Source organism: Neomonachus schauinslandi, chromosome 11 (genome assembly GCF_002201575.2).
Source record: "Neomonachus schauinslandi chromosome 11, ASM220157v2, whole genome shotgun sequence".
NCBI lineage: Eukaryota > Metazoa > Chordata > Mammalia > Carnivora > Phocidae > Neomonachus > Neomonachus schauinslandi.
Genome location: NC_058413.1, coordinates 93,711,445 through 93,737,010, shown reverse-complemented (window position 1 = coordinate 93,737,010; position 25,566 = coordinate 93,711,445). Strand labels below are relative to the sequence as shown.

At 44.6% G+C, this 25,566-nt stretch overlaps 1 protein-coding gene across 1 annotated transcript in view; it reads left to right on the top strand.

The window, feature by feature from the left end:
- SORL1 (sortilin related receptor 1) overlaps nucleotides 1-25,566 on the top strand; it is a 148,640-nt gene that overhangs the window by 56,354 nt on the left and 66,720 nt on the right. The window contains exons 12-16 of the mRNA XM_021696254.1: nucleotides 10,455-10,543; nucleotides 19,595-19,773; nucleotides 21,330-21,516; nucleotides 24,283-24,411; nucleotides 24,914-24,999. Coding sequence (XP_021551929.1) covers nucleotides 10,455-10,543; nucleotides 19,595-19,773; nucleotides 21,330-21,516; nucleotides 24,283-24,411; nucleotides 24,914-24,999 — 670 coding nt within the window. The remainder of the gene's footprint in view (nucleotides 1-10,454; nucleotides 10,544-19,594; nucleotides 19,774-21,329; nucleotides 21,517-24,282; nucleotides 24,412-24,913; nucleotides 25,000-25,566) is intronic.

Sequence of the window (25,566 nt, the reverse complement as noted above, 5' to 3'; positions counted from 1 at the left end):
CAAATGACCGTGTGGTCGTACTGGTATCTGGTGTGAAACTGGCCATTTCTTGTTGTATCGTAATGAGATAGAAGTCAGGCCTCTCCTCGGTGGGCTGTGCCGGGCAGGCCCTTCCATTTCACCCTGCGCTGTGGAAGGAGACTGTTTTTGCCTTAAGTCTGCAGAGCTGCTTTGGGTCCTTAGGCACTGCTGATACCAGTTCTGAGAGTAGAGCTAGTTCTGTGGTCCCCGAACGCTAATTTGGCCTTGGGCATTAGAGAATTGCCAAACTTGTAAAAAAAAAAAAAAAAAAAAAACTTTCATCAGCCTCCCATGACTTATGAAGGCCAAGGGAAGTACAGTTGGTCTTATTCTGTGGAGGGTTGCTTTTAGGGGTGCTCTGCTGCATATGTGGGGAGCCACCATGAGAACTCAACAGATCACGGGATAAGAATTTTTTTTTTTTTAAAGATTTTATTTATTTATTTGAGAGAGAGAGACTGAGAGAGAGCACATGAGAGAGGGGAGGGTCAGAGGGAGAAGCAGACTCCCTGCTGAGCAGGGAGCCCAATGTGGGACTCGATCCCGGGACTCCAGGATCATGACCTGAGCCAAAGGCAGTCGCCCAACCAACTGAGCCACCCAGGCGCCCATGGGATAAGAATTTAATTGAGCACCTTCTGCAGGTGGAGCGTGATGGTGGGAGGGATGTGGTTCTCAGAAGGGCCAGCCAGCCTCATGGTGCTTTTTTTTTTTTTTTTAAGCATTTTTAAATTTATTGTTGAGAGAGAGAGAGAGACCATGAGTGCACAAGCAGGAGCAGCTGCAGGCAGAGAGAGAAGCAGGCTCCCCCCTGAGCAAGGAGCCTAATGTGGGGCTCGATCCCAGGACCCTGCGATCATGACCTGAGCCAAAAGCAGCCGCTTAACCGACTGAGCCACCCAGGGGTCCCCTCATGGTGCTTCCTATTGGGAATGCAATGTATACACGTTCATATTTAAATACGTACTATGTAAAGCATTAATAATACCCAACATTTGTTTGGCTCTGTGCAGTTGACAGAGACCTATCGCATATCTTATCTCCTGTGAGTTAGGGCCTCCCATCCCGCAGGCTGAGGGACCTGGGATCCACACATTGTGCATGTGCCTACGTTAAGAACTGGCCAGTAAGGTGGAGACCATATTACATATTCGGATGTAAGAGGTTGTTAAGGCCTAGTAGTCAAAAAGGGTGAACAGTTTGGGGTTTTGGGGGCATCCTTGCTCTGTCCAATGGGAAGGATTAAGCGTCTGCTTTCCTCTTCATTGGAGCCGGACATCCCTTTTGAAATAGGGTGTTCTCTCCTCAGCAGATAGGCTTGTGGTTTGTTTGGACCTTCTGATGTTGGTGTAATCTGGGATTTGAACATCTGTGAGTGATTTCCTTCTGGGGAGAAAGCAGGGTCTTGTTCCTCCTCCAGTGAAGTGGTATCATCTGGCTGATGCTGGGGCAGCTGTCCGTGCCTCCTTCCAGGCCTCCTTCACGCCTGCCAAGAAGCAGCCATCGCACAAGGAACCTTATTTTTGGAAAGAGCAGAAAGTGAAGTAGGGGAGGAGAAGGTTGAGACCGTGTCTGTGTGAGGGGGCATCTGAGTCCCCTTGGGCAGCAGTGTCCGCGTGAGAGGGACAGCCTGGGGGCGTGAGGGGCATAGGTGGTGGCAGGGGAGGGGTGAGGTGGGATGCGGTGGACAGAGGTTGTCTAGAAAATCGGTGGCTAGAATTCTTGTTCCCCTTCCACTACTAATGGGTTGTGCATATTCTCCGATCCTGAGTTCCTTTTCTGCACTTTTCTTCCTTAACAACTTTATGGAGGCACCTGCATATTTAAAGTGTACAGTTTGATCCGAATCCGTCACCATCACTACACCGTCACCAATACCACAACGAAGACAACAGGCACTTCCATCACTCCCCAAAGCGTCTGCGTTCCCCCTTGTAATCCATCCTTCCCTTTACCTCATGCCTGCCAGATGATTCGTTAGCATTTTCTTTTTTTTTTTTTAATTAAAATAGTTTTTTTTTTTTAAAGATTTTATTTATTTATTATTTGAGAGAGAGAGAATGAGAGACAGAGAGCATGAGAGGGAGGAAGGCCAGAGGGAGAAGCAGACTCCCTGCCGAGCAGGGAGCCCGATGCGGGACTCGATCCCGGGACTCCAGGATCATGACCTGAGCCGAAGGCAGTCGCTTAACCAACTGAGCCACCCAGGCGCCCTCGTTAGCATTTTCTAGAATTTTATATTGTGGACTCATAATACGCAGTCCTTTGGCCTGGATTCTGTCACTCGTCATGATGATTTTGAAGTTCATTTGTGTTGTTTTATGTATCAGTGGTTCTTTCCCATTTTATTGTTCATTAGTATCCCATTGTAGGGATATTCCACAATTTGTTTATCCATTCATCTGTTGGTGGACATTATAGTTTTTTAGCTATTATAAACATTTAATTACGTGCTTATTTTTTAAGATAGACATATATTTTTATTTCTTTTGGGTCGATACCTCAGAACGGAATGACTGGGCAGCTTGGTGGGTCTGTGTTTAACTTTTCTTAGGGAACGACCAAATTGTTTTCCAAAATGGATTGTACCATTTTACATTTCCACCAGCAGTGTCTGAGAGTTCTAATAGCTTCAGGCCCACACCAACACTTGGTATGGTCAGTCCTTTTAATTTTAGACATTTTAGTGAGTACACAGTGATATCTCATTATGGTTTTAATTGGCATTTCCTTGGTGACTAATGATGTTGAGCTTCTTTTCATGTGCCCATTGGCCATTTAAAAATCATTTTGTGAAGCGTCTGTTTACATCTTGTACTTATTTTAAAAAATTGAGTTGTTTGCCTTCTTATTGAGCTGTAAGGGGTTTTTTGAAAAAATGTGTTCTGAAGTTAAGTCTTTTGTTTGATATCTGTGTCATGAGTGTTTTCCCTGGTCTGTGGCTTGCTTTTTTAAAATTTTCTTAATGGTGTCTTTCAAAGAGCAAATGTTTTAAATTTTGTGGAAGTCCGATTTATCAGGATTTTTCTTCTATGTTTTATGCTCTTTGTTGTTCTAAGAAATGTTTGTCCCTCCCAAGTTTGCAAAGATTTACCCCTAAGTTTCATAGGGGAAGGCTGTGGTTTAGGTTTATGATCCATTCTGAGGTAATTTTTATATCTGGTGTGATGGAAGGGTTGATACTCATTTTTCCATATGGAGATGCAATGATCCAGCCCCACTTACAGAAAAAGACTTCTTTCCCCCCTTGAATTGACTGTGTGCCTGTTTGAAAATCAGTTGGCCATATGCATGGGTGTGTTTCGGGACTTTCTATTCTGCTCCATTTGTCTATATGTCTGTCTTTTCACCTATACCAAGCTGTCTCGATTATGGGAGACTTAACGTAAGTGTTGGGATCAAGTAGGTAAGTCTTCTAACTTTGTTCTTCTTCCTCTTCTTCTTTTTTTTTTTTTAAAAGATTTTAAAATTTATTTTGGAGAGAGAGGGTGAGCGAGCAGGGGGAGGGGCAGAAGGAGAGGGAGAGAGAGTCAAGGAGACTCTGAGCTAAGCCCGGAACCCAACTCGGGGCTCAGTCTCATGACCCTGAGATCACGACCTGAGCTGAAACCAAGAGTCGTTTGCTTAACTGATGAGTCACACAGGCACCCCTCAACTTTGTTCTTCTTAAAAATTTCTTTTTTTAAGATCTTTTTTTATTTATTTGACAGAGAGAGAGCACAAGCAGGGGGAGTGGCAGGCAGAGGGAGAGGGAGAAGCAGGCTCTCTGCTGAACAGGGAACTTGAAGCGGGGCTCAATCCCAGGACCCCGGGATCGTGACCCGAGCTGAAGGCAGGCGCCCAACGACTGAGCCACCCAGACACCCCAAAATTTCTTTGACTATTCTAGATCCTTTGTATTTCCACAACATTTTAGAATCTGCTTGGGGCGCCTGGGTGGCTCAGATGGTTAAGCGTCTATTAGTGTTAGTTTTGTAGATTCTATGTAGGAGATCATATCATTTGCAAATAGGGACCCATTTTATTTCTTCCTTTCTGATCTTTATGTCTTTTATTTCTTTCCCTCTCTTCCTTTTCATCCCTTCCCTAATATGTAATAATATAGCACTATGTAATATGGTGTATTATTTTTTAAAAAACCCTCTTTTCCTTTACTCTCAGAATACTTTTGATACCAAATGCTGGGGGAGGTTCCCCTCACAGTGAGCAATTCTCCAGTTCTCTGGACACCGACCGGATGTCCTGTATTTCAGTCATGACACTAGCTAGCTGGAGTTAGCACAGACCCCACAGGTTAGGGGCTCAGTCTCACAAGACGGCCCCACCCGACCCCACTTCACACGCTCATCGCAAGTCCCAGGTTGTCACCCATACTTCTGACCGACCAGCTTATAAATAGGGGGCTCCCATGACCCTCCTTCTTGGGTTCAGTAATTTGCTAGAATGGCTGACAGAACTCAGGGAAATATTTACTTATATCTACCAGTTGATTGTAAAGGACAGTACAAAGACTGCGGCTGGATGAGGAAGTACATAGGGCAAGGTCTGGAAGGATCCTGAGCACGGGAGCTTCTGTCCCCATGGCGTTGTGATGTGCCAACCTCCCAGCATGTGGATATGTTCATCTACTTGGGAGCTCTTCGAATCTTGCAGTTTAGGGATTTTTTTCTTTTTTCTTTTCATGGAGGCTTCATCACAAAGGGTTTGATTGATTACTGACTCCCTTTCCAGCCCCTGTCCTTTCCCTAGGGGATGAGGCAGGACTGGAAGTTTCAAGCTTCTAATCATGTTTTGTCTTTCTGGTGACCAGTCCCTGTACTGTCCAGGAGTCCACCAAGAGTTGCCTCATTCCAACAAAAGACTCTCCTATCATCCTGGAAGTTCTCAGTGGTATAGGAGCTTCTGTGTAAGACCTACATCACCCCCAACAGTCAGGAGATTGCAAGGGTTTTTAGGAGCTCTGACCAGGAGCTGGAACAAAGACCAAAATACATACTTCTTCTCAGAACATACTATCACATAGGTGATACGGTATGTTACATTGATTCTTTTTTTTTTTTTTAAAGATTTTATTTATTTATTTGAGAGAAGAGAATGAGAGACAGAGAGCATGAGAGGGAAGAGGGTCAGAGGGAGGAGCAGACCCCCTGCTGAGCAGGGAGCCCGATGCGGGACTCGATCCCGGGACTCCAGGATCATGACCTGAGCCGAAGGCAGTCGCCCAACCAACTGAGCCACCCAGGTGCCCTGTTACATTGATTCTTGACGGTTATATGAACCTTGAATTACTGGGACAAATCCTATTTAATTATGATATATTATCCTTTCTATACAAGGTTAAGTTTGAGTGCCTAATAGTTTGTTAAAGATTTTTACATTATTCGATATTGGTCTGTATTTTTTTTTTTTTTTAACTGTCCTTCTCAAATTTGTTGTTAGTGTTGGGCTGGTATCCTTGAACAAGTTGAACAGTGATTCCTTTTTTTTGAAAATGGTGTTTTTTTTTTTTTTTTTTTCTTGAATAACTCACCAGTGAAACTGGAGTCTTCTTTTTGGGAAGGTTTTGGTTAGAAATTCAGTTTCTCTGGCAGATAGAGAACTGTTTAGATTTTCTACTACTTATGTCAGTTTTGGTGAGTTTCATCTGTGTTATTGAATTTGTTGGCTTTAAATGACTCAAGGTATTTTCTTCTTTTTTTTTTAAGGTCTCTAGGGTCTGTGGTGATCACCTGTTTTCATTCCTGATATTGAGGATTTGTGGGGATTTTCCTGTTTTGCTTAATAGTTTAGTTAGTGGTTTGTCAATATTATTGATCTTTTCAAAGAATGTGCTTTTAGCTTTGTTTCTTTGGTTTGTGTTCTGTTTTGTTGATTTCTGCTCTTTAGTATTATCTTTTCCCTTATTTACTTTGGATTTAATTTGCTTTTCTTTTTGTAGCTTTTTTTTAGGTATAACTTTAGGTCATTGATTTTAGATGTTTTTTTCCTAATATAAGCATTTAAAGCTGTTAAGTTTTCCTCTAAATACTGCTTTGACTATTGTCACAAATTTAGAAATGTACTTTGGTTGTCATACAGTTCAGAATATTTCTTAATGTCCCTCTTTAAAGTTGAGATGTAATTCACATACCATAAAATTCACCACTTTAAAGTGTAGAGTTCGGTGGCTTTTTGCTATATTCACAAGTGATATGATGTGCAACTGTTACCACTCTCTAATTCCAGAACATTTTTGTTACTTCAAAATGTCCCTTTTGCTTTTTGTCCTTGATAAGTTATTTAGAAAAGGGTTGTTTCATTTTCAAATATTTGAAATTTCCTAGATATCTTACTATGTTTGATTTCTAATTTACTTGCCCTGTAGTCAGAGAATACACTTTGTATGATTTTGATCCCTTTAAATTTATTGGGACTTGCTTTGGGATCCAGTTTTGGCCTCTCTTGCTTAATACATCATATGCATTAGGAAGGAATGTGTGTTCTGTTGTCAGGTGTTAGTGTTAGTTATATGAAGGTGTTATTTGTATGAAGGTGGTTGATACCCTGCTGTTCAGATCCTTTTTGTTTTTAGTGACCTTTTTTTTTTTTTTTTTTGACTAGTGCTAGTAATTGCTAAGAGAACGGTGGTAAAATCTCCAACTACGTGGAATTGCCACGTATATGTATTTTGAGGCTCTGTGATTCAGTACATGCACATTTTATAATTATCTTTTCTGTTTGTGCCTCTTTTATTTATTTTTTTTTCTGGAACAATTTTTTTTTTTATTTTTTTATTCTTATGTTAATCCCCATACATTACATCATTAGTTTTAGATGAAGTGTTCCATGATTCATTGTTTGTGCATAACACCCAGTGCTCCATGCAGAATGTGCCCTCCTCAATACCCACCACCAGGCTAACCCATCCTCCCACCCCCCTCCCCTCTAGAACCCTGTTTGTTTTTCAGAGTCCATCGTCTCTCATGGTTCGTCTACCCCTCCGATTTCCCCCGCTTCATTCTTCCCCTCCCGCTACCTTCTTCTTTTTTTTTTCTTAACATATATTGCATTATTTGTTTCAGAGGTACAGATCTGAGATTCAACAGTCTTGCACAATTCACAGCACTTACCAGAGCACATACCCTCCCCAGTGTCTATCACCCAGTCATCCCATCCCTCCCACCCCACACCCCACTCCAGCAACCCTCAGTTTGTTTCCTGCAATTAAGAATTCCTCATATCAGTGAGATCATATGATACATGTCTTTCTCTTTTTGACTTATTTCGCTCAACATAATACCCTCCAGTTCCATCCACGTCGTTGCAAATGGCAAGATCTCATTCCTTTTGATGGCTGCATAATATTCCATTGTATATATATACCACATCTTCTTTATCCATTCATCTGTCGATGGACATCTTGTGTACCTCTTTTATTGTTATGAAATATCCCTGTTCATCTATGGTGATAACCTTTGTTTTGAAGTCTGTTTTATCTAGTATTGAAATAGTTGTTCCAACCTTTTTATGTTTACTGTTTCAGTAGTATATCTTTTACCATCTCTTTACTGTCTATCCACTGGTATCTATATTTGAAGTGTTTCCTATGGGCAGTGTATAGGAGGGTCTTACTTTTTTATTCATTCTGCCAGGCTTCGCTTTTTAACTGAAATGCTTAGACCATTAGCATTTGACTAATTATTGATACGGTTGGATTTAGGTCCAAGATTTTATGTATGTTTGTATGATCTTTATTTTTTATTCCTCTGTTCTTCCTTTACTGACTTTTCTATATTATTATTATTTTTTTAAGATTTTATTTATTTATTTGAGACAGAGAGAATGAGAGAGACAGAGAGCACACGAGAAGGGGGAGGGTCAGAGGGAGAAGCAGGCTCCCTGCCGAGCAGGGAGCCCAATGCGGGACTCGATCCCGGGACTCCAGGATCATGACCTGAGCCGAAGGCAGTCGCTTAACCAACTGAGCCACCCAGGCGCCCCTTTTCTATGTTATTTAGATGGTTTTGGTATTCTACTTTTAGGTATTGTCTTTTTGATTGTATTGCCTTCAGTCGTTGCTCTAAGAATTACAATATGCGTATTTAATCTTTCATAGTCTTATTTATTTATTTATTTATTTATTTATTTATTTATTTATTTATTAAAAGATTTTATTTATTTATTTGACAGAGAGACACAGCGAGAGAGGGAACACAAGCAGGGGGAGTGGGAGAGGGAGAAGCAAGCTTCCCGCCGAGCAGGGAGCCCGATGCGGGGCTTGATCCCAGGACCCTGGGATCATGACCTGAGCTGAAGGCAGACGCTTAACGACTGAGCCACCCAGGCGCCCCTTCATAGTCTTTTTTAAATTAATATTGCTCTTAATATAATGTTACACTTCACATAAAATTTAGAAACCTTGCAACCATGTAAGTCCCTTTTCACTTTCCCTGACCTTTCTGTTATTGTTGTCCTATGTATCTCATTGAAGTACATTAAAAAACCTACAAGACAATGTTTTTGCTTTCGTTTTGCATTCCATCATTCTATCAGTTTTAAAGAATTTAAGGGGAAAGAAGCAATCTTTTATATTTACCCAGGTATTTCTTTTGCCCTCCCTTCATTCCTGAGAATCCTTGTATCCCCCTGGTAAGTTTCTGTACAGCCTGAAGAAATTCCTTTAGCATTTTTTGTCGAGCAGATCTACTGTTACACATTTTCTTGGTTTTCCTTCATTTGAGAATCTCTTTGTTTCACCTTCATTCCTGGAAGATATGTTTGTTGGAAATAGAATTCTGGTTTGATGGTGATTTTCTCTCAGTACTTTAAAGATGTGCTACAGTCATCTTGCCTCTCTGGTTCGTGATGAGGAATCTACAGTCATTTCAGTCATCACTGCCCTGCACGCAATCCGTCATTTTGTCGAAAGGCTTCAAGATCTTTTCCCTTATCTTTGCTTTTCAGCAGTTTTGCTGTGATGTATCTAGGTGTGGTTTTCTTTGCGTTTATCCTGTTTGGGTAGGTTGATCTTGAGTCTATAAATGTATGTCTTTCACCAAATTTGAGAAATATTCAGCCGTTATTTCTTTAAGAAAAATTTTTTTTTCTGCTCTGGTCCCTTTTTCCTATTCTTCTTGGACTCCAGTCACACACACTAGACCTTTTAGTATTATCCTCCCAGTCTTTGGGGCTTTTTTTTCCTTTTCATTCTTTTTTGTGTGTTCTTTAGAATGGATAATTTCTTCTGTTCCATATTTATCACCAGCTTCACCAGTTCCTCTGTCATTTCCATTTTGTTGTTGGGCTCATTCGTGAATTTCTTTCTTCACATGTTATATTTTTCTGTTCTAAAATTCTTTTCTTAAAAAATAGCTTCCACTTCTCTGGGAAGAATTCTTGTCTTTTGTTCATTTCAAGTGTGTTTTCCTTAACCGCATGAGACACAGTTATGATCATTATTTTCAAGTCTTTGGTAATTCCAGCATTTGAACCATCTTGTGGTTGGCACCTGTTGGTTGCCTTTTCCCTTGAGAATTGGACATGTTTTATTGACAGGTGTCTATGTTGAGTAATTTGGGGTTGTATCCTGGACATGTGAATGACATGCGTGGAATACAATCTACTGGAGGAGGTGGATATTTTCATTTTAGCGTGTAGTGCATCCGCTTAGATTCAGACCATAGGTTCCTCTCTGTTGCGTTTGCTAAACCTTTGCTGTGCCGGTTTCAGTCTGTTCCACACATGTGCAGTTTAGGGGTTAGGGTGAGGCTTGTGTGAGTTCATACACAGAGTTAGAGGATTGACTTTTTTGATACTCTCCCTTGTGGCATTTCATCCACATTCTCCCCGGGCTGCAGAAACGGTTTCTGTTGACGGTGTGGCCATCCACCTGGGACTGAGGTGTTCCAGGACTGGGGCTTTCCTTGGGGCAAAGCCATACCAGGAAACCCCAACCTTGTGGTGGCTCCTCAGGTTTGAAGTCCCTGCACAAGCTGCCTGATTGTGTTTCCTTTTCAGCATCCTTGGGCAGCTCTTTCTTGTATCTTGTTCAAAGTTTTCCCTTGTAATCGGCAGGAAGGATGGGCTGTCGTGGATTTATATGTATAGATCATGGTAGAACTCAAACTCCAGGTGGTTAAATTGTAATCCCTGGCGGGTGAGAGTCCGAGATTGGGGCTTGACTCCTACCCCTGCTGTTGACAGTCAGCCACTTTGATACGAACCCTCGTTTCTTCATTTGGGGGGAAAAATGGGGCTAGGAGAAGTGCTGACCCGTCCCCACGGTTGTGTGGGGCAAATGAGGGAATGGATGTGAATGGGCTCTGGAAACTGAAAAATTTTATTCAAGTGGTTGGCATCGCTGCCGTGTGCTTATGTGTGTGCCCGTGTGGTGTGCGTGGTTTCTGCCCAGTCACTCCAGAGCAGTGGTATCAGCCCTGGCTTTTCCTCTGCAGGCACTTCCTGGACCTCACTACTACACTTGGGGAGATCATGGCGGCATCATCATGGCCATCGCCCAGGGCATGGAAACCAATGAGCTGAAGTAAGTGTCTCTGAGGAAGCTTTTTCTCTTAACATCACACTGCTCTCCCAGAAATTTAAGTCTGTGAGTACAAGCGGATTGTCTCTCTATAGGCTCGAGATTGTTGACAGCAAATTGCTGTTGACCTCAGCAAATTATTTAAACTTTCCTTATCTATAGAAGAGGAATAATGATCTGTCCTTCCTATCTCAAGGGGGTATCAGAAGGAACCAGTGATACAATTTTATTGATCTGGCAAAATACAGCTCTATATAAATATGAATTCATGATGACTAAAAAATTAACTAGAGACTTCAACTTGTCTATCTTTGCTTTGTGTGTGACATAGAAGGAGCGATAAGAAGAACAGTAAATAATAATAAATAATAATAATACCTGAGTAATAATTTCAGAATGCATCCTACTTGGTAACCAGTCGGCTTTCGCTGTTGACACATTTGCTTTCGGGATTCATACAAATGGGCCTGGAAAGGACATTTGGGGTTAACTGCTTCGTTTTACAAATGAGAAAACTGAGGCTCAGCAAGGTGAAGTAAACTTGCCGAGGATGCCCCCATTTGTTAGTGACGTTAAATTACATTCTGTACTCTTTGCACATGTATTGCCCTGAGAAGCAAACATGTCGAGAGTCTGTCACCTCTGCTTGCTCAAGTCTGATGTTACCAGAACCAGTTCTTTGAGGATTTTTGTGTGAGTTAGGACCAAAGTTAATTTTGTTAACGGTAGGTCGGGGCAGACCAGCCCTCCCTTCTCCCCGTATTTGTGCTGAACCCACGAGATGTGTTCCCATAGGAGGTGGGGAGGCCTCGGTAATGGTCTTGTTTAATGCAAAGAAGAAAGCCTTGTCGTCCTTTGCTCCTTTTAGAAACAGGGCCAGCAGCAAGAGAGAGGTGGGCGGTTTGAAAAAAGAGATCGTAGCATCTGGTTTCCCACCTGTGCTGAGTAGGTTGGCCTCAAGCAAGCCAGAGGGAGGCTAAGCACTGGTGTCTGGCTGTTCTCGGCTCTGTGTGGCGCTGGTCAGCTGCTGCTGTGGAGCCAAGAGCCGGGAGCAAGTCCTGTTTGTACACAACACTGTATCCACCTTCCCATTGGTGTGTGCTCAGATGAGGACAGTCACGAAGCCCTGTGCTTCCCACATCTCTCCTGCCATTTATTTATTTATCCATTAACTTATCAATTCCCATCTGGCACGTTTTAGCAGGCATGAATTGTGCTGGGGAGTGCGTATTGCATATCTAAAGATAAAGAGGATCTGTCCCCTCCCTCGTCAGGAGCGCATCCTCCAGGGGTAAGACACACAAGTAAACAGTGGGATGGTGGGGACTTGGCGGCGGGAGAACGCCAGCAGGGGACACAGTTTGGCTCCCTGGGCAGCATACATGTCATTCTTCGTGTGGCCGTCCCATCGTAGAGTCAGTTTCTGAGGTTCCCTGTTTAACTTCTCTGCAGATGGCATTTGCATTCCAAGCCGGCTCTCCTGAAGTACTTAGCATGATTCTAGTCCTCTGACACCATCTGTCGGTGCATATGTGCTCAGGGAACGCAGCGTCATTTGCTGCAGCAGCTGGAGCAAAACACGACCGGGAAGAGAAACCCGTGGTCAGAAAATCACCGTGCCCCCCTCGGATGCTTAAAAATGACTGCGGGGTTTGTGGACCGGAGGGGTTATGGGCACTGTAGCCCCCTTCTATTTCTGCAGGTTATTTGGAGGTATCCATGCATATGGTTCAAATAAAGCATTTGCAAGTAGGAAGGATATATTCCGGCCTCCTCTCGACAGGTGCATGTGTCCCAAATATCAGTCAGAGCTTGGCCTAAATCTGTGTAGCCACCTGGCATTTACTCAGTAGGTTGCTCTCAGAGATTTTTTTGCTGCTTCTCGGGCTACTCTGCTTTTGACCTGTCGCTGTGTGCTATCAGCTTCATCAGAAGACAAGCAGGAAATAATACTGCATCTAGTTCATAGCCTCCGACCACAGCGGTGACTTACTGTGATAACCGAGCATGAGTGGAGGAAGGGTTTCTGTTGCTGGGCTAGGGCTTCGGGCCCCTTCAAGTCTGGCTTCCCCGACCACAGTGATGTCTCTCCTGGAGTCTCAGCATTTATTGGCGGGCTCATTAATTGGGCCTTGATCACATATGGGCTTCTTATCATCAGTTACCTTTTCATTATATGCCTGAATTCTTCAACTCATTAGCAAGGTCTTTTGACCAGTATTTCTATTCTGTATAGGCTCGCAGGCACTTTGTAAATGTTTGATTGGTCAATAAATAGGTCATGCACACTTAGTCTTCCAAGATTGCTTATTTCTTTACTGATTTATAAAACTGGAAGGGGTGCGGAAGTGTGGCAGGTGCATGGCTCTGAGGGGACCACTCCCACCGTCCTCTGTGTAATGACAATTTCTGGAGCTCAAGTAGGAATCGGGGCCCCCCTGGATGTGTGCCCCCCAGAGGCACCAGGGCTGGCCCAGTCCACCTTCCTCTGAAATAATGTGACTTGTCAGTAGGTAGGGCCCAAGCTGGAACTTGAGCATACTTCTGTTAGACGTCATCTAAGGTCAATGACAACAAACGTTTGTTGAACACGGACAATGGACCAGACGTTGTTCTAGGTACCGAGTGTGCAAAGGTGAGTGAGGCAATCCATCAGGAGCTGCTCATGTCCCCTGTGGCTCTGTTATATTTCTGAGCCAGCTGGAGAGAGAGGCCAGGGGAGGGCTTATTCTGAAAGGGAGCGTTCTGACCCAGAGCCTTAGGGAAGAAAGCCATGCGGGGTAACATCAGGAACTCTCATAAGAGTTTTGGTGGGGACAGAGATTGGAACATTGCTTAAATAAAAATGAGGCTTTTGTTTTGTTTTGTTTCGTTTCGGTTGTTGTTCTTTTACATTATTCATGTCTTTCTTTCCCTGATTAGCCCAGATAACGAAGAGTTGACTGTTATTTGTCTCAGCTTCTGCCTTGACTCTCCACTGAGGCTGTTACCTTTGTTGTTGCTAATTGAAATTGAGAGCAAGGAGTGGAACGCTTTGTTTTGCTCTTGTGTCTACATGTCTGAAATGACTAAATAAGAACCCATTCTGGAGATTCACATATTCATCGGATCAGCATGCTGTCACGGTGAACCTGCTCAGGGGATGCAGGTTTTTCTTGTGTATAATCCCTGTGTCCTTCAGAAAAGGGGCTGCTGTGTTCTTGAACTTTGACCAAAAAACAAAACAAAACAAAACAAAAACCCAAACACAAGTTCTTTGGCTTGATCATGAAAGATAAGATCAATTTCCATTTCTTCTTGCTGGCTTACCTGCCAGCAAAAATGCTGTCCTTGGTAGTTAATAATAGTATTTTGGACTTGCCCAACAGCGTCTTTTCCCCACGGGAGGTTTCTGATTTCGTAGGGCTTTCCCACAGAAGTCCCTCAAAGATCGTGCAGAGATTACACCCAGCAGCTGTTTTTTCAGGACCGGAGTTCTGGAGGCAACCCCCCGGTTCGAGAATGTGGGAGATGGCAGTTAACTTGCATGCTTGATGGCAGCACCTAATGCCAACGGTAACACTTAACGGGACAGTTGCAGAGAGCCGCCCCCGCCTGCTACATTTCCACCTCACTTGGTTTCTTTAGCCTTTGGGTTACAGTGGATCGGGTGCTACCACCTTTTAAACTGTTAAGAGACTCAGTAACGGGGTTGAAAAAATACAGTACAGTCCATTTCACCTCCTTTAGCAAATGTTAATTAACGCCCCTTCTGTGTGCCAAGAAAGGTGCCAGGTGCCAGGGGCAGAAAAGTGAGTAAGTGGGTTTGTTCCTGGCACATGGCAGCCTAGTAGGATATGCTTGCAAATTCAGGCCATGAAAACAGAGTAGAGTATAAGGTAGAGGGAACCCAGGGGGCTGTGGGAGCACAGAATGGGGGCCAGGAGAAGGAAGGATGGGGGAGAAGGAGCTTGAGCAAGGTTGGAGTGCCATTCCGGGGTTAGAAAGACCTTGGGCACAGGGTGCCCAGCATGAATCAGCATGGAAGGTATACAGCTTTAGTACCGATAGTATGCAGATTGCAGGGAGGAGGTGCTGAGACATGGGGATTGAGGTAGGTAGGTGTAGGTAGGGGCTAGGAGCTGGAGGACCGTGCTTGCTGCACTGGAGCGATCAGACTTGGCTTTTGAAGTGGTAGTGTCCCTTTAGAGTTTTCAGTAGGGGAACGACGTGGCTAGATACGGCTAGACGTGGTGTTACAGAAAGGGGGCCCTGGTAAGCTGAGGAGGATAAATTTAAAAGAAGCAAGATTGGAGGTGAGAACGGAAGCTGGGGGGTGTGGGGGCAGGATTAAGCATTTTGGGGGCAAAGGCGCAGGACTGCTCTTGACCAGCCTGGGGTGATGGGGTGCACTGATCAGGCCCTGAAGGGCCATGGGATGGATGCATGTGGATTTGGACAAGTCGGACCGGATTGTTCTGGGCTGTGCACGGGGAGAGGTCTAGCAGGAATCTACACATATCCCCTCATCTGCTCTGGCCTTCCACCAGCCCCTGCACGCATTTTCTCTTGATTACTGTGATGGAAGATCTTCCAGTCTTTGCTTGGACGGTTTGAGTGATGGGGAGTGGCCAGATCAGAAGGGGCTTTCGTTTCACTTTGGGACGGTTTGTTGATCGTTTCTTCATTCCCTCACTCTGTTTATCTATTTATTCCTTTATGAAGGGAAGTCCTCAAGTCAGAGAGAGCCTGAATTCTCTTCTCTCTGGTTTCTGGTTAGGGGGCTTGGTTCTGCTCCCAGGACACACAGACACAGGGTGTTTCCTCCTTCACCTGAACACCTTGCAGGTATCTGAGCCACGCCCCCCCATCCCTCCCGCGTGTCTCCCATTCCGTGGCAGATGGTTCCACTTCCTTTCCTCCGATGCCATGGGATCCCAACTCTCCACCACCTGGGTGTCCTTTAGGCCTACCTCCCCATGTCAGTGCTTTTAACATGTGGGGCCCAGGTCTGACCCCAGCATACAGGGATTAATACTGATATGGCTCGGGACGTTCAGTTCCTGCTAGTGAACACCCGAGACTGGTTTTACTCTTTTGACAGCCTCCCTACTTTTTAGCTTCTACTGAATTATTTTTAAAAAATTGAGGTATCCATTTGCACACCATGAGATGCTCAGGTTGTAAATACACCACTTAATCATTTCTGGAGGGTGCTTGTCAAGATGCAGAGAATTTCCATCACCCCAGAAAATACCTACATGCCCCCTCCCCGCCAATACCACCGCCCCTACCCTACCCCAGTTAGAGGCAACTGATGGTCTGATTATATTTTTACCACTGTAGGGTAGTTCTGCCTATTACAGAATTTCCTGCGTTTGTATTTGGCTTCTTTTACTCAGCATATTTTTGAGATTCTATCTCTGCTGTGACTTATATCAGTAGCTCAAATTCAGTTTAACCACTAAACGTAGAGATCTTTTTTTTCTTATGAATTTTATTAAAGACCAGATTTTCTCCATCCTGTATCTGAGCAGGTGGGTTTTTGAAACAACATGTGGAACTTCATTCTCATTTTTGCTCCTCCTTTTGATGTAATAAAAGGGTTTTGAACCCTGTTTTGGCATTAATTGCATTATCGGTACAATTAGCCTTGTCTGCTTTGCAGATCTGATAGATTGACCCTTCCATATTGTTATTCATATCCTTGACGAAGGCGTTGAGCGGTGTGGGGACCAGAGGTCTCATCTGGGGTTGAGGTCACACGATATGTGAGCAATCAGCACTCTTGGGACTTACTTGACCAACAGTGCATCTTATCTAGCTGTGTGGCCCACAAAGATCCTTATGAAAAAAAGAAATGTTTTGTATTATTACCCTCTTCTTCAAATCCAGGATCACCACGAGAAAAGGAAAACAGGATTCGTTTGTTGTGACTTGTATGTGAAACCATGTGAATCCCATCCCTGACTGACTTCCTTCTGTTCTAAGACCCATCAGATCAGCTGTTACCATTCTTGAAACCACCTTTTCTTCTTTAGGGAAGTAAAGCTATTCTTCCTCCTCTGGGCTTTGAGAGATCTCTGTCTGTTCTCCAGGATTCTTTCTGAGATTCTTAGAAGGAACTCTGCAATCGTATTTTTAAGTCTTTCCATTCCCTAGAACGTGGACTCTTTTGCGCTTATTTTCTTTTAATGTCACTGGTTTTTTTTCCTGCCTTGTCCAGTTTGAAGATGATTCTTCTTGATAAAGATACAACCAAAATAGAAATTGAGTGGTTCTGACTTTTTTTTTCTTGTTGTTACTATTTAAACCATTGACCGTCAGAAGGATGATCCTTTCTAGTTCTTTATAGAATTTTTTGCTAATTCTTTGTAGAATTTACCAGGCAACCATCCCACCATCCTGGTGACCCACTAATCTACCACTTATTTTTATAATTTGACTCACTTTGAATTTAAGTTGTTTGGCCACTGTTCCTACAGATCACTTGCTGTAAGAATAGCAGATCACTGCTGCTCTTGACTTTTTTGCCTTTGGTTATAAGACTCTTTCCTCATCATGAACATGCTGTTTAAAAATCTGAGTTCATCAAGGACCTTTCTGGACAGCTTGCCACATGGTAGAGTCTTCAGTTGAGTATCTGTCAACACTTCTTTTACTTAGTGCATCTGTGGTTATATTTATGTTATGTTACATTTATTCTATTAAATGACCTTCCCATCCTCCTGAGAGTTTCTGATCATGGGGTTTATGTCTGTATTTTTATCTGGACGTTTTGAATCCTCCATTCCTAAAGGTTGGGGTCTTTTGTGATTGGAGGAGCACAGAGATGACTTGGGTTTGTTTTCTTGCAAGGTTCTTGTTATTTTCACATCATCAAAACAAGTCCTCCTCTAGGGATCAGAACTTGGTCCAGAGTAGATGATCCCCCAGACTATTGCAGTGGTAATGTGACCTGCCCCTTTCCCGAAATTCTGAAAAAGCATCATTTTCTAAATGCACATTTTATGCTTGAATACATGGCTGTGCTTGGCCATGCACCTGCTTCTTCGTCTCATTCAAGTGTCCTCCCAGAGTCCTCTGGGAACCTCTCAAGAAATGGGATGCTTCAATTCCTAAGGTTATCTGGGGTTTGAGGAGCTCTTAAATCGAATTAACTAAGCAATGTGAAAATAGATGGACTTCCAGCATTATCACAGAGCAGATGGATGGCTCCCATCTGCCTGGATAATGGACCGATGCTGCTGGAATAAGGCAAGCAAACTAGTTCACTTATCCCCAGATCTGTTTCAAAATTAGCTTCAACCAAAAGTGTTTCAACCAGAGGAGAATTTGTCCTCTTTGGGAGATCTCTGGAGGAGTCACTTAGTCCTCCCTGACATTCATTACTTATGTTGCCTTGTAGCGGCCGCCCCCCAACCCAGGGCCGTTTGAACCTGCAGCCTCTTGCAGAAGTATCCATTTTAGTGATCTTACCGGGGAGGAAGTATTTGGATCGCCTGATGTCGTGAAAAGATTTATGTCAAGGATGAGGATGCTGAGGGAGTCAAACTAAAATCTCAACAATAGGGGCAAGGTGAAAGAAAGACGTGTGTCGTTAGGATTTCAGACCGAACCTAGAGCTCCGTGGAAGCTCTCACTGAGCGGTTTCTCAGGCTGAACACGTCGCCAGCGTACTGGGTGATGAAGCAAGCGTTAGGCAGATTTTCCCCTTCTCCTCCCCTTCAATACAAAAGATAATTTAAAATCAGCACAATTATTTTCGGTGCTGATTTTTTCCAAGAGCTTGCTTTCTTGTTCTGAGGTAGTCCTCCTTGGAGAGTTCTCTCTGCACATATTTTTTCGTCCAACTTCAAAATCTGTCAGACCACAGGAAAAGGTACAAGAATTGTGTAAAGAACACTCACATAAGTTCACTCAGAATCAGCAGTTGTTAACATTCTGCCAGTTTGCTTTACTTCTGTCAGTTATGTGTTCATCCGGATGTCTGCCTGTCTTTCCATCTGTCTATCCTTCTTTGCCGAGTCATTGGAAACAAAGTTGCAGCCATCTTGCCCCTTCACAGCTAAATACTGAAAACATGTATCTCCAATAAATAAATTTCCTATGCAATCAGAATGCCATTATCACGCCTAAGAAAATTGACAGGAGCTCAGTGTCCCTTATCCACTGTATTTATATTTATATACTGACAGCTGCCTCCCCCCACCCAATCCAGGATTCAGTCAAGGTTTATGCATTGCATGTGGTCGTTAACACCTCTTTAGTCTCTTTGTAACAAGCCTTCTGCCTTCTTTTGTTGGTTTAAGTTTTTCGTGGCCTCACTTTTGCTTTGGAAGAATCCAGACCAGTTGCCATGTAGAATGTCGCCCATGCTGGATTGTCTGGATGTACAGAATAGCACGTAGACGATGTGATATCCGCAGGGCTTTCTCCAGGAGGCCTGTAACATTAGATTGTGCCATTTTTCGTGGTCCTGAGTCTGGTGGAGGCTGTGACTCCAGTCCACTGTAGAATTGCATTTCCCCATTTGTAGTGAATGATTCATCTGTGGGTTGGTCGTTTTAGACCATGTGAACACCCCGGTCCCCAGCACTCCTTCCACCTAGTGGTTTTAGCATCCAGTGATCATGTCGCCTGGTTCATTACTAGATTGTGGGTGATGGATGGTCATTTTTCTCATGCTGTCGTCGTTTTCAACATATATCAGGTAGCATTGTAATATAAGAAGAACATTTCCCTCCTTCCCTTCTCTGTCCCTTTTTGGATCATTCAGAGACCCTTACCCTATTTTTATTTAGTGTATAATCTGTTACCATCATTTTTCTTTTTATGTTCAGATTGTCCCAAACTGACCAGCTGGAGCTCCATTGAGCTGGCTGCCGTGTCCTTTTGCACCCATCAAATTAGTCCCTGAGCCCTTTCTTGCTTTATGGTACAACCCTGAACGTTCTCTGCCTCAGCCATTTCTCCAAGGAGTCCTGGCTCCCCTCCCTAGTGAATGTTATCTGGAAACCAAGCCTTTGCCCTAGAGACTCTAACACAAGGATCCTCTTCCTCGTTTTTGGACAGATACAGCACCAACGAAGGGGAGACCTGGAAAACGTTCATCTTCTCCGAGAGGCCAGTGTTTGTGTATGGACTCCTCACGGAGCCCGGCGAGAAGAGCACTGTCTTCACCATCTTTGGCTCCAACAAAGAGAATGTCCACAACTGGCTGATCCTTCAGGTCAATGCCACGGATGCCTTGGGTAAGCCGCTGCCTCCTTGGCCCTTTTGGTGGAAACATGCTGACCAGAGCATCAGCTTAGGTCCTCTGTAGCTCGGAGAGTGTAGCCGCGCAAGGAGGTGCACATGTATGCAGTGAGTGACTGGGACGTGCGAAGAGAGTTACTCAGGCCACTCTTGGGAGGACCTTGTGTTCTCTCGTGCCCTCATTCCCTGCACAATCACTGGTACACTGTAAGCTTAGGTATACATGTGTTTAGCATGTGAGTAAATGAAAACTGTTCTTCCCAGTCAGCGGTTCTGGTTTGACAGATCAAGCAAGTGACTCCCATGTGAATGGCCAGGTACCAGACGATGCAGGGTCCTCCCAGCTGTCTGGGATCTCCTCTGCGTCCGCTAGGGTAGGCACAGGACTTACAAGGAAGCAGGGAGAGGTGCGACTCCGCATCTTCCTTCCTTCCTCCCCCGTTCCCCCTCCCTCACCACCCCCCCCCCAGCCCCCCGCAGCCCTGCTCTTTCCTCCTCCTCCTCCTGCCTGGGCGCAATCCTTCCAGCTGACCGAAATGACCCCTCTGCTCCCCAGTCACTTTCCGCTGATTGAAATCCTTTCCCTGTTTCAGGATCGAATGCACTTGGCTGCTAATATCCCCACCAGAGGACCTCCCCCTCTTCTCTGTGTCCAGAGCATAAGCATACTCCTCACGCCCTGAATTCTGCATTTGTGTCTGTCACCCTGTTTGTATCATTCCCCATCAACTAGGTTATAAGGTCCTCGGAAATAAGAACCTGTCCCGTGCATGTGTATTTTCCACCCACTGGACAGCCCAGAGCTTAACAGTCAGGGTTTTAATAAGTACTTGCTGATGGGAATGGTGACGAGCTGACAGCTTTTCATCAGTTTTAGGCAGCATGTAATCCGATGGAAGACACGTCTATAAAGAAGACATAGAGTACCAGTGTAGACATAGGCATACGTTGGAATTCCTGTAGAAACCACTCTACTTAAATTCCAAGTGAACATGGAGCAATCATCCAGGCTGTTCTGCCGTTTCTCAGCCTCCTTCCCTGAAGATTCTGTACCTTCCAAGTAGTGACTGTGAATTGTCTCTTGCTCTCTTGGGCTGTTGCTTCCAGGCGTGCCCACCCTGCCCAGGAAGCAATTGGGAAGCAGGTGGGAAACCATACTCCTGAAGGCTACCATCTATCTATCCAGGATCCAGCCTGACCCGAACTCCCTGGGCTATAAACCCCTCTGATACCTACTTCTGGAGGGAGCTGCAGAATCTGCTAAATTATTTCAGAAGTTTTTAAATGGTGCCAAAGGTGGCTTGCTTCTTCCCAGCTTTCTCAGAGATGAGCATCTGTGTTTCAGGAGGTACCATGTCCATTGGCGTGGGTGCCTCCCGGCGTCACAGCAAGCTGATTAGAGGCTTGGGATAGCTGCAGAGGCCCGTGTGCCTGCCGAGCAGCAGCAGGGTGTGCTGGACGCGGGTGCTCGGGCCCGGGGCTGGGGAAGACGGGAAAGCCTGCGTGCGCAGGTCTCCCTCAAATGCTTCCTGCTGTGTTTCCTTTTCCCCAGGGGTTCCCTGCACAGAGAACGACTACAAACTCTGGTCGCCATCTGATGAGCGGGGCAACGAGTGTTTGCTAGGACACAAGACCGTTTTCAAACGGAGGACACCCCACGCCACGTGCTTTAACGGAGAAGACTTTGACAGGCCGGTGGTCGTATCCAACTGCTCCTGTACGCGAGAGGACTACGAATGGTTGGTTCTTCTTCAGTTCCCCGGGGGCTGGGTTGTGTCTTCCTCAGCCAGCAGCGTGGCCCACAAGACTAGGGCATGGTCCCTTCCCCTGAGCAAAAGAAGGCAGATCAAAGGAAGTCACTAGGTATTAAGCATTTTTTTTTTTATGTGCTAGGCACCTTCTGCCTAGTTTATTCCATTTCGTTCTTATAGCTACGAAATGAGGGAGAGGTGTCACACCCTAGGGAAGCTGCAGTAGCTGATTTAGGAAGAGATCACCCTGGGATTTATTTCTATGAGGGCAGCTTCAAGATTCCATTGTAGGTCACGCTCCTTTTCCTTAGGGAGCTCTATGCTATAGAAACGAGGGAATGTCAGCCCATATATATATATTTGTATGTTCCTCCGTCCTGAAGCAGAGTACCCAAGGCATGGCTGAGAAAGGGGGAAGCAGAAGAAGCCACAGGCACACAAATAATGTGGCTGGAGAGGGAAGGCTGCAACACATCTTGGAGGAGGAATGGGTGCTTTTATTGTGATTATTGGCAGGAAGGAGGAGACTGATGTGCTTCTGGCAAATCGGGAAGTTTTGGGAGGCTGTGCTGTTTGAGATGGGCCTTAAGGAAGTACCTGAATCTGTGGACAGGAGCAGTCTGAGATGTGGCCGCTGTGGGGAGGGGTGGAGACGGGGAAGGCATTGGAGTTTTGGCTCGGATGCCTTGGAGGTATAAAGTGAGGCCAGTGAGTGCAGCTGAGGCTGATCTGGGAGGGTGGAGACAGAAAGGGTACGGGCCTTATTCTGTAAGCAGGCGGCGGTCTTTGAAGCTTTTGAGGAGAGTTGATGATCAGAACAGAGCTTAGCCTTAGAAGAGGATTCTAGCTGGAAAGCGCATAGAATCTCTGAGCCCCGAGGCAGTCCTTTGAGTCTGTAATCCCGCATGAAATCACCCCAGGCGAGGCGGGTCATCGGTAGAGCATGGGTATCAAACTAAGCACCTAACTCATTTCTCAGTAGTTGCCAGGCCCCTAAAACCTAAAGTTTGCTTTGGGAAGCCACACTTACCTTGACAAAAGCCAGAAGCCTCTGATATGTGCTAGTCCAGGGGTTGGACCAGGGCCATGGAGTAAACGCTTTCGGCTTTGCCAGCCGTATGGTCTCTGAGGGCAGCTCCATGACTGCTCACGGTAGCATGGAAGGAGCTGTAGGTGGCGAATGGGGACGTGGCTGTGGCCCCATAAAGCTTTCTTTGCGAGAACAGCTAACCAGGCTTAGCTAGCTCCTGCCCTAGACCAGTGCTTCTGGATCCCGAGTGTGCGTGGGCATCACCTGGGATCTTGTGGAAATGCCGGCTTTGATTCTCTAGTTCTAGCCAGGCTCCGGCTGATCCCGGTGCTGCTTATCTGTAAAACCATCCTTCTGAAAAATTCCTACAAATTGCTAAATGTGGATTATGACACAATAAACAACACAAACCACTTAGCCCTGGACCTGTTAATACTTCCCGTGGAGAAGGTGTTAAGTAAGTATTCATTGGACTGAATAGAGTAAATGAAGCCTTTTGAGTAGAGCACATCAATGTGGAAAATTCCTTTGAATTAGAGTTTAAGTTTTGGTCAGGGCTTCGGGAATTAGCTAGGGCAGTTGCCTTATCTTGGGGTTGTTGAATGCAGTCCAGACAAGTCATGCAGTGAAGGGCAGAGTTGGGACTAGACCTCGCTTCCCTGCTTCCTGCTCTGGGGCTCTGCCCTTGGAGATGGGTGTTTTGGCAGAGATATGTGGCCCTCAAATTGTGAAAGATCTCGTGGACCAAAGCACTGTGTCCCGAAGTGCAGGATGAGACACCCAAGGTAATTTTAGGTCTTACATGGACATGATCTTAAATAACATTGAATCTTTAATTTTAAAAAAAGGTTATTCTTTTAAATTTCCTTTTTAATTCTTCTAATCACATCAAGGAGAGAGGATCACTGGGTGCTAGTAACTTTTTACATTTCCTAATCCCCTTTTTTTTTAAGATTTTATTTATTGTAGAGAGAGCGAGCATGAGTAGGAGGGGCAGAGAGAGAGAGAGAGGGAGAGGGAGAGAATCTCAGGCAGACTCTGTGCTGAGCACGGAGCCCGATGTAGGGCTCGATCCCAGGACCCTGGGATCATGACTTGAGCCAAAACCAAGAGTCAGATGCCTAACCAACTGCACCACCGAGGCGCCCCCATTTCCTAATCCCTACTTAAAAAAAATTTTTTTTTTAAAGATTTTATTAATTTATTTGACACACAGAGAGAGAGAGCACAAGCAGGGGGAGCAGCAGGCAGAGGGAGAAGCAGGCTCCCTGCTGAGCAGGGATCCCAATGGGGGACTCGATCCCAGGATCCTGGGATCATGACCTGAGCTGAGGCAGATGCTTAACCATCTGAGCCACCTAGGCACCCCCATTTCCTAATCCCCATTTCCTAATCCCTCTTAACAAAGACCAGGCAGACCCAGAGTCTTTGGGTAGGGAACTGGATCCAGCTAAAAAATTTAATATTATTTTGTTTTTTGGTATAATGATTTATATTGTTTTTGTCTTATTTTTGGCATGTGATCATGGTTTTCCAATCATGGCTCAGATGTAAAGTTTCTTTTGAAAATGTGTTAATGTAAAAAGGTGAATATTCTTTAAAGGGACGTATTAAGTAACTTACATTAAAGCGGTAGGCGCTGTGGGAGAAGTCACAAGGTTTGGTACTGACATGCCCCAAGTATGTAAACCAACGGCCCTAACGAACCCCAATTGCCTTTTTAGTGACTTCGGCTTCAAGATGAGTGAAGATTTGTTCTTAGAGGTTTGTGTTCCAGATCCTGAGTTTTCTGGGAAGTCCTACTCTCCTCCCGTGCCTTGTCCTGTGGGCTCTACTTATAGGAGAACAAGAGGGTATGTCTCACACCAGTCACCATAGCCGGGACACAAGGGGTCTGCGCTGGGCTTGAGAGCAGAGAGGACCACCTGGGTTCCTTTCATACTCCAAGTGCTTGGATTCCAAGCTAGCAGGTCTCAGGGAGCTTGGGCAATATTTAGAATTAGGATGTTTACAGACTCTTCTACCCTCAGTGAGAAAAACGCAAATCTGTGAGCTTCTCTGCAGCTCTAGCTTTGTGTTAAGTCATAAACTTCAGCAAGGACGTGTCTTCACAGGAGTTTGTTGGAGAGCTGTATGTAAACTTTTGCCCAGGACAGCTTTCCAACTGGGTGGGCTGCCCAGTGTAACTCTAAGCAGGACCAATTCAGAACGATTACATGTCGTCTTGTCCTATAGGGAGATGAATAGATGAACGCTGTTGTCCGTGGATAGGAAATATATTTCCAATTATGGAGACTTAATGACTATTCCTGATTGTGTCTAATCTCTTGCTCTTGGGGTGGGGGGCGGTGACAGCTATCGGAAGATTTCTGGGGACACTTGTAGTGGAGGAGACGTTGAAACACGACTGGAAGGAGAACTGGTCCCGTGTCCCTTGGCAGGTAAGAGGTGGTTTCTTGCCTTTGAGTTCTTGAGATACTCACCACAGCATCCTCACAGTCTCTCACAGGTCTAGTCTCATGGCTCTTCTAGCTTAGTGGAGGAAAGACTTGGAAATTACAAGCATCACAGAGCTTCCCTTTTCCCCTAAGCTTAGTATCCAAACCAAATTTGTTTATAGCCTTATGCTTTTGTAGGAATGGAAAGTATTTTTTGACAAAACCCCTTTTGTTCATTGAAAAGTGTTTATTCTGCATCTCTTGTATCCTAGGGATGGGTGAAGGGGAGGCTTTTACGTGTTCCTCGATCTGTTTGTCAGAGTTGAATATAGAGAGACTTGCGTCTTTTGGGGATGTAGCTAAGTGGTCTATCTTAACTTTTATAATAATAAGTATAATGAATACTTTAATGGAATTTCACACGTTTTAATGTACTTTTCCATGTGTCGTCGTTTTAATCCTTATCACTACCCAGTGGAGCAGATCCTGTCGTAAGCTCCATTTAAAAAAAAATAAATAAAGAAGCATGTTCAGAGAAGAGGGTTAATCCACCTATTTAAGGTCACACAC